At 37.8% G+C, this 14278-nt stretch overlaps 1 protein-coding gene and 1 pseudogene across 4 annotated transcripts in view; both read right to left on the bottom strand.

The window, feature by feature from the left end:
- NEK1 (NIMA related kinase 1) overlaps positions 1-14278 on the bottom strand; it is a 165437-nt gene that overhangs the window by 29137 nt on the left and 122022 nt on the right. For all 4 annotated transcript variants that reach the window (XM_020997822.2, XM_020997826.2, XM_078148331.1 and 1 more), the window contains one exon: positions 11465-11659. In XM_020997822.2, coding sequence (XP_020853481.1) covers positions 11465-11659 — 195 coding nt within the window. The remainder of the gene's footprint in view (positions 1-11464; positions 11660-14278) is intronic.
- On the bottom strand, positions 690-3039 carry LOC144455312 (zinc finger E-box-binding homeobox 1 pseudogene; annotated as a pseudogene).

Raw genomic sequence — 14278 nt, 5'->3', positions numbered from 1 at the left:
TAGTTCAACTGAGGGCTAGCACCCACAAGTAGCTTTAAGAAACAAAGGGGAGAATCCCCATCCATTATGGATAGTAGGGTCAATTATGTGGTGACCTACATTGAGTTTATCATATTTGTTCTTGCTATTTTTGGTTCAAATGTAGGCTAGTTGCCTTCCTAGAAGAGATGGTGAAAAGACTAGAGGGAAGCCTCCAGGTTGCTATGGAAAATGAAGGGTTTCTAAAGAAAAGAGGAATGGCTTATGGGGGGGGGGGAAAGAGTGCTGAGGTAGAGGAGACAGGAGCCTTGTGTCAGGATTACAGAGAATTGATGACTGCTTCATAGAGGAGAAAAAGGAAGGAAAAGGAAACCTGTACAATTAAAGGCCCCCACCCCCATTTCAATTTATTTATTTTTAGTTTTCAACATACACTTCCACAAGATTTTGAGTTCCAAATTTTCTCCCCAACTCTCCTCTCCCCCCCACCCCATGTCAGCATGCATTCTGATTAGCCCTTCCCCCAATCTGCCCTTCCTTCTATCATACCCCAACCCCTTCTCTTATCCCCTTCCCCTTCTATTTTCCTGTAGGGTAAGATAGATTTCTATATCTCACTGCCTGAATTATTTCCCAGTTGCATGTAAAAACACATTTTTAACATTCTTTTTTAAAACTCTGAGTTCCAAATTCTCTCCCTTCCTCCCTCCCTACCCACTCTCATTGAGAAGGCAAACATTACATTGATAAGGCTTTTCTCCAGAATGGAGTCATGTGTTCAATTAAATGATGTTTGTGTTTAAATGCCTTTTTGCAGATTCTGCACTCATGAGGTTGTTTACTTGTATGTTCATATTTATGTCTTAATAGTGAACTGCTTTTCTGGAATATCTTATCACACAAATCACAAGCATATATTCCATTGTCTGTCTTTCACGTTTTCTTTTTTGGTGATATAGACTCAGAATCACTCTGATCCTCCACATTTGATACTCCTTCTGAGCTAGTGTCTTGCCTTTCAACCTGATTTCCATTAGGCTGGGTCATCTTTGCAGATGGCTCTTGGACTGGAGGGACAGACTAAAGCAGAATACGTATATGCCACCTGGGGAATCAGGATGGTCTGCTTATTGGCAGCAAGTGCTCGTAAGCATAGAACACTGTTTTGGTCAGCAATGGCAATGATTGTAGGTAACTGGGCAGTGACACTGGGAATGGCGTTATTTATGGGGTTTACACTTGGTGGGATCGCATTTACAACTGGGTCTGAGTCTGCCACACAACTGTCCTTTGGAGGATCCTTTTTTGCACATGACAAGTTCAAGGGCTCTTCCTGGACAGAATAAACATTGTCCTGGTAAACAACAGTGATGGTGGATTTCTCCAACAATTCTCCATGTTGCTTTGGTAACATGGTTCGACTTGTGGCTCTTTGGGGGCCCCTTCTGCCGTGTACAAGTAATCCTGTGTGTTTCAGGATGAAGAAAGGTTGAGTAGTGATTTGGATGGCATGTGACTTCTGGAGCCGTTCAGAGATAACCCTGCCAGCAAAATGGGAGACTTTGTCAACTGGGACTCTCTGAAGTCGTTGTGCTGTCCTGGGGTTCATTGGTGTTGGAAGGTCCTGGTGGACTGTTGGCATTGACAGAAATGTTCTCTTTGCCTAATTCAAGGGAGGACGGTTCGTTCCAAAGGCTGGACTGAAATCTGTCCAGCTTGCATCTTTTCAAACCACTTTTTCACTACATCCAAGGGCAGGTTTACTGAATCTGCAATGTTGGAGAGCTCTTCCGCTCCTGTCTATGCATTTAGAGCACCATACGCTTTGAGGAGAGACAGAAGGTTTTTTAGGGTTGACTGAATGGGAGACAGGAGGTCCTCTCCAGGGTCTGCTGGGACAAAGGGCTTGGACTTCTCAGCTTCAAGAAGCACTGGGCTGAGCAGGCTGCTTTGGGTCATAGTGCTTTAGCTCTGGAAGTGCATTCAGATCTCCTTGGCAGTCCTCACACAGAAGGCAAGTGATATCATCACTCCCCACTCCCCCTCAAAGTGCTTATCCTTCACAGACCCCACTGTAAGGTCTTTGGGCAACTTTTCACTTTTGCAACAATTGGTGGGGACTGAATTTTCTTTTTTTCAGATTCTGGGGAACAATCTGAAGCTGAATAGGCTGCTCAAGGCAAGTTGATGATGATTTTAGTTGTTCCATCCTGGTCAACTAAAGGAAGACTAACAGCAGAAACGTATGGCTGTATGGCTGGCAAGCTGATTGTTTCTTGATCTTTGGATGCAAGATTGGGATTTCTTTTCTCCAAAACTTGCTGTATAACATTACTATCTACTGCCAATTTGAGTACATTTTGAATATCACTCAAGTTAATACTTATGGGAGACACCAAACCTACTGTTGGGAGGACAACAGCTTGCACCACACCCTGAGGAGAAATGGTAGCCTGTAAGGGGCTACCACCACTGAAAACCCCATTCTGTAAAGGGACTGAACAGCTGATTCCTGAAGTAACCATGATGGGTTTGAATTCATAATCCACAAGTTCCATTTTAATTTGGTTTGTTGGAAATTGTTCTTGCAAGGGCTTGTTTTCAATCTTCTGCCATATCTGAGGCTTCATGGCATAGTGTGGTGATGCTAACAGAGAACAGGAGGAGCACTGTGGTGGCTTAAGCCCCGTTCTTGACCAGCTGTGCATAGGCATCAAACCGATATATTTTTTACTCTTTTACTGCACATCTAGCTTCATTTACCTGAGCTTCAGGCCCCAGGATGTCTTTTCCTTCTTTTCTATCATCTTCTCAGCAACTGCTGGAACTTCCTTCCTGTTCATGGCTTTCTGGTAACACTGTCTAGTCTGTTGGCAAATCATCTTCTGGCACACTAGCATCACAATCCCCTGCATCAGTAACAATTTCTTCTTTTACAATATGTAGTTTGTCTTCATTATCTGAATACAAATTTGTTTCTACTACATTATTGTAACTTGTAATGTTATTGTACTGTGGGTTTGCCTGCTTTCTGAGCTTATGCTTGGGGCCCTCCACCATGATCCTTTTGCTTGTGTCTCAATGCTTGAGTCACCTCCTCCCCATTCCACTCCCTTCCTCCCCCTCAACTCTCTGCCTCCACCCCTCCCAGTTCTGTATTTGAAAGTCAGTTTTTCTATTTAGTTCTGGCTTCTCAAGAATGCATTAGAGTCCTCTATGTCTTTGAATATCAAATATCCCCCTCATTGATTACACTCAGTTTTCCTGGGTAGGTGATCCTGGGAACTCTGGAATTTGGCTATAATTCTCCTGGGAGTTTTCCTTTTGGGATCTCTTTCAGGAGGTGATCAGTGGATTCTTTCAATTTCCATTTTACCTTCTGGTTCTAGAATATCAGGGCAGTTTTCCTTGACAATTTCTTAAAAGATGATGTGTCTATGCTCTTTTTTTGATCATAGCTGAAGGTAGTCCAAAAGTTTTTAAATTATTTCTCCTGGATCAGTTCCAGCTCAGTTGTTTTTCCAATGAGATGCTTCACATTGTCTTCTATTTTTACATATGTTTGGCTTTGTTTTATAATTCCTTGATTTCTCATAGAGTCATTAGCTTCCACTTGCTCCATTCTAATTTTTAAGGAAGTATTTTCTTCAGTGAAGCTTTTTGGACCTCCTTTTCCATTTGGCCAATTCTGCTTTTTAAGGCATTCTTCTCCTCTCTGGCTTTTTGGACCTCTTTTGCCATTTCGGCTAGTCTATTTTTTAAGGTGTTATTTTCTTCAGTATTTTTTGGCGTCTCCTTTAGCAAACTGTTGACTCATTTCTCATGATTTTCTTGCATCCCTCTCATTTCTCTTCCCAATTTTTCCTCTACTTCTCTTACTTGATTTTCAAAATCCTTTTTGAGCTCCCATGGGCCTGACACCAATTCATATTTTTCTTGGAGGCTTTGGATGTAGGAGCATTGTCTCCTTCTGACTATATGTTTTGATCTTCCTTTTCACCAAAGTAAGATTTTATAATATTGAGTTTTTTTCCACTGTTTGCTCATCTTCCCAGCCAATTACTTGACTTTTTAATTCTTTGTTAAGGTAGGGCTCTGCTTCTAGTGTGGAGGATGTACTGTTCCAAGCTTCAGGGGTTTTGTGCAGCTGTTTTCAGAGATACTTCTAGGAGACCTGTAAGTTTTCAGTTCTTCCAAGGTGGTATGATCTAAGGAAAGGTGTTTACTCCTATCCTGGCCTGTGTTCTGGTCTGTGAGTGACTGCAAGCACTCTTTTCTGCCCTGGAACTGTGAGGAGGGTCCGCCCTCCACTGCTGCTGCTAGTGCTCCTTCCCGCCCCAGGACTGACACCCATGTGTCCCTCAGGGTTCATTCCTGTGCCCTCTTCACTTCTCCTTCATATGATTTCACTTGGTGATCTCATCAGCTCCCATGAATTTAATTACCATCTCTATGCTGATGGTTCTCAAATCTGCCTTTCCTCCCTGAATCTTTCTACTGACCCCCAATCTCACATCTCCAACTACTTTTCAGACATCTCAAACCAGATATCCCGTAGACACCATAAATTCAAATACATGAGCAGAATTCATTATCTTTCCCCCTTAACTCTCCCCTACTCCAACCTTCCCTATTACTGTGGAGTATCACACTGTCTACCCAATCCTTCAAGCTCACAACCTAGGAGTCATCCTTGACTCCTCACTATCTCTTATCTCCCATATCCAATCTGTTGCCAAGGCCTGTTGATCTCATCTTTGCAATATATTTCTAACATGCCCCCTTCTTTCCTCTGATAGTACCACCGCTCTAATGCAGACCCTCATCACTTCACACTTGGATCACTGCAAAAGCCTGCTGGGGGGTCTACCTGCCTCAAAGTTCTCCCCACTCTAACAGCCACTCCAATCCATCTTCTATTTAGCCACTAAAGTGATTTTCCGAAAGTGCGGGTCTGATTATGTCACCCATTCTACTCCGTAAGCTTCAGTGGCTATCCTTGCCTCAAGGATCAAGTGCCAATTGCTCTGTTTGACATTCAAAGCCCTTTATAACGTAACACCTTCCATCCCCTGCTTCAGTCTTCCTACACCTTGCCCAGTGAGACTGGCTTCCTGTTTCATAAACAAGACACTCCATCTTTTGGCTCTGGGCGTTCTCTCTGGCTGTTCTCTATACTTGGAATACTCCTTTTCCTCATCCCTGTCTTCCTTCAAGTCCCACTGAAAATATCATCTTTTATAGGAAGTCTTTCCCAACCCTCTTAATTCTTATGCCTTCCCTCTGTTTATTATTCCCTGTTTATCCTGTATATAGTTTGTATATATTTGTTTGTGGAGCTTGCAACCATAAGACTGTGAGCTCATTGAGGGCAAGGACTATCTTTTACCTCTTTTTGTATCCCAAGCACTTAGCAGAGTGCCTAGTACATAGTATGTACTTAATCGACTGACTGACCAGATAACAAAAGAGAGCTCTGTTTTTATTTCTTGGACATTTAACTAAGACATAAAAGAACTTCTTAAAACTTATCAAAACAGATGGCAATTGTCCACTTATATTGATTCGACTGGGCACAAACGACACTTCTAAAAGGGAACCTACAAAGTATTGTCAAAGATTATAAAGTTTGAGGCAAGCAATGGAAGACTAAGGTCCTGGACATATATTCCTTATTCTTGACCATCAAACACCAAGCATACCAAAGAGAAAAAATAATTTTGGAAGTTAACAGCTGGCTAAGCAAGGGGGACATATGCCACTGGGTACATATACTGGACTGGGACTTGGATTTCTAGATCACAGTTTACCATGTAAAGTTGAAAGAGTCTTGGCCAGAGAGGCAGTATGCCAGATAAAAGGGGTAAGAGTGTATTTCCACCTGTTTTGAAATTAAAAAAAAGGGTTTTAGATTAAAAAAGGATGGAGGAGGGAGAAAACTGTTTATATATATCTCCCAAGTTAGATATTACAGAGATTAGGCACAAAGAAAAAAGAATAGCAACTGGAACACTTATAAATTCACAGGGGACAAAATCTAAGAAAGGAGCCAGTAGTAAAACCTATAGCCTCAAATATTTAGGTGACAAACAAGAAAAATTAGTGGGCCTACTGAAGGGGGCCAAATATGACCTCAAACATATCACTGAGACTTGGTGGGATGAAACATGTGACTAGATTATAGCTCTAAATTCTAAAGAAACAGGAACATAAAATGGGAAGAAGGTAGTAGATTTATATATCAAGAAGATATATTCATGTGAGGAAGTTCAAAAACCAGAATGGGGAAGCATGATAGAGAGCATTTAGGGGAAAGTCAAAGGAGGGAGAAACAGAAATGATTTTGTCACAGAGTACATTGTAGATTACCTAGACAAAAAGGGGAAATGGAAAAGGAGTTTGTGAAACAGATTACAATGGACACAAAGGCATCATGTAGCAGTGAAAGTATATTTGGAGACTTCAATTATCCAGATATTTGCTGAAGATCTCTCTTGGCCAAAAGCAGAGCGTTAATAACTTCTTTACTTATGGTAATAATTTTATTATTTCAAAAGGCAAACGAATCCTCAAGGGAAATTCTATTCTCTCTCTGATTCTTATTAACAGAAAGGAACTTGAGAGAAAACAATGAGAATCTTGGAGGAAGTGATAATTCTCCATCCTGAAGTTTGTGACAAAGACCAGAAAAAACACAGGCAAAATCTGACATGCACCCGAGATTTGATGAAAGCAGATTTTTAAAAAATTCAGAGGAAAGATAGGTAGACCCACGGAATAAAATGTTACATGGGAAGTTAGCCCAAGAAAGACGAAAAACACTTCAAGAATAAAATTCATAAGACACAAAGGGAATCAATTCCGACAAAATGAAAATGGAATTTTTATGAAAAGATGCACGTGAAATTCACCAACTTAGATTAAAAAAAAAAAGATATGTAGAGAAGTTAGAAGTAAGGTCATGTAACTGGAAAAATATGGCATGGCATTCATGTAAAGAATGCTAAAAGCTCAGAATGAAATGAGGCCAGCAAGGGAAGCTTGGGACAACAGATAGGGGTTTGTTTGTTTTTTTATTTGTTTCAACTATATTGGAAGAAAAAAAAGAGCAAAGAAACGGTAGAATTTTTGCTAGTAGTGGATGGGATGATGATGGGTGATAACAAAGAGAAGGCAGAGGTAGCTGACACTAATACCATTTTTTTCTTTACAAAGGAGAATGATCTTTGCACTAGAAATGACAGAATGAAAATGGCTAATGGGGAGTTGGCACCTAAGAAAAATGAGACAGTAATTCATGTCACCTGATCCAAATGACTTATAAAAGAACTGGTTCACTCAATTGCTGAGCTACTGCCAGTGATATCTGAATGATTACGGGAAACAGAAGAGGTACAATGTGACTGGTGAAGGGCATATATCTTGACTTTCCAAAAAGGAAAAAGAATACATCAGCAAACTTGAGGCCAGGGAACCTGACTGTCCAGCATGGCACTATCAAGAACAGGTCATGCCAGACCAACCTCATTTCCTCTTTGGACAGGATTACTAAACTGGTGGATCAGGGGAATACTGTATACTTCATCTACTGTATAATACTGTATAATTTAATCTAGATTTTATCAAAGCTTTTGATTAATTAGCTGTTATTCTTGTGGAAAAGACAAAAAGATATGTATTAAACACACTGGAATTACCTGATGCCCCTGTGGTCTCTCTTGCCTGGATGCCTCCTCGCAGAACCTCTATTTAAAGAGGGGACTCAGGAAACATTTCATTCCTTTCTAGAATGCCAGCAAGGCCTTCCTACATTATATCCTCCTACTCTCACTTTCCAGCTTCCTTTTATGTGTTGTCTTCCTTTTTTAGAATATAAGCTTCTTGACAGCATGGGCTGGCTTTCTTTTTACTTGTGTTTGTAAGTACTGTGCTAAGTGTTTGATACAAAATAAGTGCTCAATAAATGATAGATGACTGACGACAGACAATGATAAAATCAGGTGGATTCAGAACTGGTTGGATGGCTGGACTAGAACAGTTGTTAATGGTTCAGTATCATTGTGGCAAGAGATCCAGTATAGTATCTCAGAGATCTGTACTTGGCCCTGTAACATTTAACATTTTTCTCAGTCACTTGGATAAACAGAGATTATATTCTCATAAAATTTTCAGATGACAAGGGTGGGAGGGGATAGCTAATACAGCAAATAACAGAGTCAGTATCCAGAAGGATCTTGATACTCTAACCCTGATAAGATGAAATTCAGTAAGATTAATTAAATAGTCTTACATTTGTGTACAAAAAAATAAACCAACTCTGCAAGTACAGGATAGGGAGGCACTGAGAGACAGAAATTGTTCTTAAAAAGAAATGGGCAGGAGCAGCTAGGTGGTACAGTGGATAGAGCTCCGTTCTTGGATTCAAGAGGATCTGAGTTCAAATCCAGTCTAAGAGACATATAACACTGACTATCTGTGTGACTCTGAGCAAGTCACTTAAACCTGCCTGCCTCACCAAAAAGCAAAAAAAAAAAAAAAAGAAAAAAAAAAGAGAGAGTTTGATGGGCTGCTTTAAGGAATATACTTCCAGAAACAGGAAGATGATAGCTTTACTGTATTCTGTCCTTGTTGGACCTCATTTGGAGTACTGTGTCCAGTTTTGGGTATCATGGTTTAAGAAGGATAAGAAGCTAATGAGCTAGAAAGTATCTAGAAAAGTGCAACTAGGATGGTGAAGAATGTTAAGTCCATGTCACATAAAGACTGAAGAAACAGGACGTGTTTAGCCTGAAGAAGACTTGGAGTCAGGGTAAGGGATTAGGGGAGGTTGGAGTGAGAAGAAATATGACAGCTGTCTTCAAATATTTAAAGGAGTATTACATGGAGGAGGGACCAGACTCATTACATTTGGCCCCTTATTCTTGCAAATCAAGAAAAATATCCTAAAATTAGCATGGTCCATAATTGGAATGGGCTACTTAGAAAGATGGTAGGTCTCCCCTCGTCCTATTGCCTCCTGAAGATCTTCAAACTGAAGCTGGATGACCATTTGTTGGAGACACTAACACGGAGATTTCTTTGGTGTATGAGTTAGATTAGACAGCTACTGAGGTTCCTTCTAATTCTCAAATTTTGTAATTCTGTGAAGTATGTAGATTCCAAAGAATTTAACAGATTATCCTTACAGAGATGGAAGTAAGCAGACAAAAATCAATGAGCTTCTAATTTTTTACTTCTTTGATTGATTTAACTACTGTCTTTGGACATTATATGTTGTCTATTCAAAATTACTGGCTTTTCTTTTTCTCTGCAATTATCAAACTTCACTATTTCTTTTACTCTCCCCCACAGATGAGGTATTAAGTCCCATAAAGTTACTTAGAATTCCTTCCTCTTAATTTCCAGCCCACCTAAGTGCTACTGGTAATTATTCCTTGCCAATAAATTCTCTATTTCCTTTCTTAAAACCTTGCCCAGGCATTATCTTTTAAAGCTAGATATAAATGTTCTGATAATTCCAATATTCATTTCTTTACTTTCTCTTTTTACTTATTACTTTCCTGACCTTGCCATCTCAATAACTAGCATTATCCCTTTCTACCACAATCCCATGTTCAAACCTAAAACAATAAATCATAACTTTTATTTCGGACAGCTCTATATCCTGAATGTCCTCCTTTGACCTGTTAAATTCTTACTCACTCTTTAAACTTCAACTCAAATGTCATTTCCTCCGAAAAGTCTTCTGTGACTGAAGCTGGTCAGAAATGATGTAGACCTCATAATACATTTGGTTTGGAATTCTCTCACACATTTACCATGTATCTGTTAATAATATAGTTTTTTCTGCATATTGTCCCATAATGTCATGAGAATATAACAAAAGTACAGAAATGCAAAATAGTTGAGAAACTTAAAAGTGAAATTATATGTAATGAAGTTTGAAAAAAAAAAAGTAGCCATAAAAATTATATGTACTTCTGGAATGAAGTATGGTTTAAAAAAAAAAAGAGGTAGCCATAAAAAAGTAGAGAGGTAGCTTAAAAGAAGGTTAGGGCAAAATAATAACATGCACATATCAGGGCCTGATCAATGTTCACAGACTAAACAAATGAATGATAAGAATGAAGTAAACTATATTTCTGGTTGGGTTGTTTTCTAAACACTAGGAAATATAGCCTTGTTCTAATATAAATAGAACAATATGAGCAAAGGGAAAATCGGCCTACCATAATATAAAGTTTTATTCTTGAATTACACTAGCATTTATATAAAAAAAATTCAAGCTATTTTGTTACAGTAAAAAAGTAAATACCTATGGTTTAACCTATGAAATCTTGCTTAAGGAATTATAGTGCTATGGCTTGATGTAGACATTATTTCATTATTTATATCATATACCAAGTGTCTTTGCAGATATGCACATTCAGAAAAGTGAAAAATGTCTAAGTTTGAAAGTCTTGTCCTTATTTCATAATCACTTCTTACAAAGAAATCAAAAACCAATAAACAATGATCATTAAAATATTGTGGTTGGAAATTCCATAAATGCTAGAATCAGGCAATTCAGGGTTATGGTTCAAACTGCATGTTGGAATATAAACGCTGGCCATAAATGTGACCACAAGATCATACAGACTATGAAGGAAAAAATGCCTAGCTCTACTGAAATCCCAAACACCACAGAATACAAGAAGTTATTTTTGGGAACCAAAACTTAGAATTTCTTCACTTGTATAAAATTTCAATCATGAATTTTTATACTTAACATATTCAAGCCTTTCTGAACATGGAACTTAACTGTGATTAAGTTAAATCTTAGTCCATTTAGAATACGTAGGATCCATGAGAAGGAGTGTGGTATAGAAGCTAGAAAATCAGTCTCAACATCAAGAAGACCTGAGTTCAAGTCCCATCTCTGATATGCACTGATTGGGTGATCCTGGACAAAGCACTTCAACTCTAAGGGTACCAGGTAACTCTCTAAGACTACAAATCACTAATCACTAATCCGCATTGGTAGAGGGAGTTTCCTCACTGGGAGCTCCATATGTGAAATTACAGATGCAGAAACTTTTTCATCTTTTAAGATCCCTCCATCTTTGGAATTTACACATTGGAAGGACCCTCTGCCCTATACTCTCTTTCTGATTGGATGTTTCCTCCCAGAACATCCATTTAAGAAAGAACTCAGGCCTACTATGTCTCATTCCTCTTCAGGATCTCCACTGTGCGGAGCTGTACACCTTCCTTCTCTCCACTCTCTTTTTTACCTTCCTTTTATGTCCTGTTTTTCCTTATTAGAGGGAATCATATTATTCCCTTATTATAAGCTCCTTGAGGGCAGGGATTATTTTATTTTTTACTTATATCTGTATTTCTAGGGCTTAGGAAAAAGTGCTTGTCACATAGTAAGTGCTTCACAAACGCTTGTTTATTAACTGAAAGATCTAGATCAAAAGCAAAAAACAATTAGAAACCATACCTTCTAATTTTTCTTCCATCATAACTGGTTTTAATGCCATTTGTAAAAATTCATCTGCTTCCTTAAGTTTCGGCTCTTTAGAGGCTTTGATATCAGCTTTATTAACTACAGGTGAAGGATCTATATCAACAGGAACAAACTGTACTTCTTTTTCCTCCATGACTAAGGTTTTGTAGTTTTTTACTTCACAGGCTTCTGTGGAAACACACCCCGCCCCACCCACTCCATGAAAAAATGTTTTACAAAAGTCTTGAATTTTATTTCTAATGATGTTTGAGAAACAGTTTTTAAAAGGTGCTGCTAATAATAGGTAATCCTGGCTAGACTCTAGTATAATACTTTATATGTTCCAGGTTGCATAATTCTTAGTGAAGTAGTTAATTTGTATAAATACCATCAATTGTACTTGAATTGCACAGAAAAATAGCTAAGGGAGATGTTAGAATGTGGAGGGGAAAAGTATGCTTTCCTTCTTTCAAAGATTTTCTGAAAAATAATATCCAGGAATATCTTAGTTAACTTCTTACAGCAAATTTTGGAGACTAATTAGAAGATATGTGCTCGAAAGTTACTTGTTTGAGGTTTGAACACCACAGAAAAATTGCTTCAAAAATCAAGGAAAACTTTATATCCCTTTGGCCATAGGGTAGGCTAAAAGCAAGGGAAGAAAATCTGATAGATAACTGATGCTTACATAATGTTTATAAAGTTTGCAAAGTATTTTACTTATATTCTCTCATTTGGGCTCAACAACAACTCTGTTGCGGTGCTATGGATATTATTCCCATTTCATAGTTGAGGAAACTGAGGTTCTAAGTAATTAAGGTAAAATTTTCATTAAGAGGGGACATATTAGTTCAACTAAGTTATCATTCCCAATTGATAAATGGTCAAAGGATATGAACAGGCAGTTTTCAGAAAAAGAAATCAAAACTATCAATAGTCATGAAAAAATGCTCTAAATGTTTATTGATTACAGAAATGTAAATTAAAGTAACTTGGAGTCACTACCTCACAACTACTAGAAATGATAAATGCTGGAGGGAATTTGGAAAAAATGAGACATTGAAACACTGCTAGTGGAGCTGTGAGCTACTTCAACCATTATGGAGAACAATTTGTAATTATACCCAAAGGACAAACTGCATTCCCTTTAACTCAGTAATACCACTACTAAGTCTGATTCCAAAGAAGAAGGACCTATATGTACAAAAATATTTATAGCATCTCTTTTTGTGGTGGCAAAGAACTGGAAATTGAAAGGATGCCGATCAATTGGGGAATAGCTGGCAATTTGTGGTATATGATTGTGTTATAAGAAATGCCAAACAGAATGTTTTCAGAAAAACCCAGAAGTATTATATGAACTGATGTAGAGGGAAGTGAGCAGAATCAGGAAACTACTCTACTGTACACAGTAATAACAATAGTCTAAGGATTATCAACTGTAAAAAACTTAGCTACTCTGATTAATACAATGATTCAAAACAATTCCAAAGTCCCATGATGAAAAATGTTATCCATCTCCAGAGAGAATGAACTGATGAACTTGGGTACAGATTGAAGCATACTTTTTCACTTTATTTTTCATGTGTGTGTGCGCATGTGCATATATGTTTTCTCTTCTGCAACACTGCTAATATGGAAATATGTTTTACATGACTTCATGTGTACAATCAATATTATATTCCTTGCCTTCTCAAGGGGTGGGGTAGGAACTGGAGGGCAAGAGAGAATAGGGAACTTGAAATCTGAAGAATGGAATATTAAAAAAATTTTTTAATGTAATTGGAAACTAATAAAACCATATATTTTAAAAAGAAATAAACAAAACCCACTGATTCTGATTGAAGTAGGCAGAATAAATTGCCTTTATATGTATGTATAATATTTTGCCATGCTTTCATTTATTTCAAATAATGGATAGTGTAGAGTTAGGTTTTTTTAAATTTATATGGGTTTTAGTTTTTCTAATACATTCTAGAAAAAATAATAAAATTTCTCTAATAAAATGAGAACAAGTAAATTATTCAAACATGACATAGGGGATCCTGGTTTTAATGAAGACCATTCTGTGTGAACAGTCTGTTAGCATTCCCACCCTGTCCAAAAATTACTTTGTGTATATTCTTTACTGAATAACTGGTGTATGCATCGTTTCCCTCCAATAGATGAGGATTATTTTTATTTTTGCTTTTGTATTTCATATTTGCCTATTTCAGTGCCAGACACATAGTTGGTATCTAAACTGATGCGCTTAACTGAGTTCTTCATCTAGTTGTGAGAAGCTCTGAAAACTTGGCCATACCTCCTTTTACTGACTTACATGCACTACTTGCAACTACAATTCTCTATTTAATAGTGATAATAACTATCGTTTATAGAATTTTCAACCTTGCAAATCTTTTTGCATACATTACCTTATTTCAACTTCACAATAACTCTGTGAGGTATTACCTTTATTTTACAAATGAATAAATCAATGCTCAGAGAAGTTAAGTGAGTTGCCCATGGTCACACAGCTTAGCTAAATGTCAGTGACAGGATCAGAATCCAGGTCATCCTTACTACAAATTCAGCACTGTAAAACCAGAATTACCATATTTTACAAATGCATCTTGAAAAACTTGATAAACCATGTTTCTAAGATATTATCTGTTATAATCTATCAACTAGTAATAAACCTACTACCCAAACCACAAGCAGAGAGCACATTTCTTATTCAAAAAAAAACAAAAACAAAACTTGTTTTGCCAACAAATTCTACCCTATGGCATGACTTTTCAGACTTCATTTTACTTTTTTCATTTCCTC

The sequence above is a fragment of the Phascolarctos cinereus genome, unplaced genomic scaffold (assembly GCF_003287225.1).
Source record: "Phascolarctos cinereus isolate Bilbo 61053 unplaced genomic scaffold, phaCin_HiC Scaffold_9;HRSCAF=440, whole genome shotgun sequence".
Lineage (NCBI taxonomy): Eukaryota > Metazoa > Chordata > Mammalia > Diprotodontia > Phascolarctidae > Phascolarctos > Phascolarctos cinereus.
The sequence above is the reverse complement of the archived record's forward strand: the minus strand, read 5'-3'. Positions and strand labels throughout refer to the sequence as shown.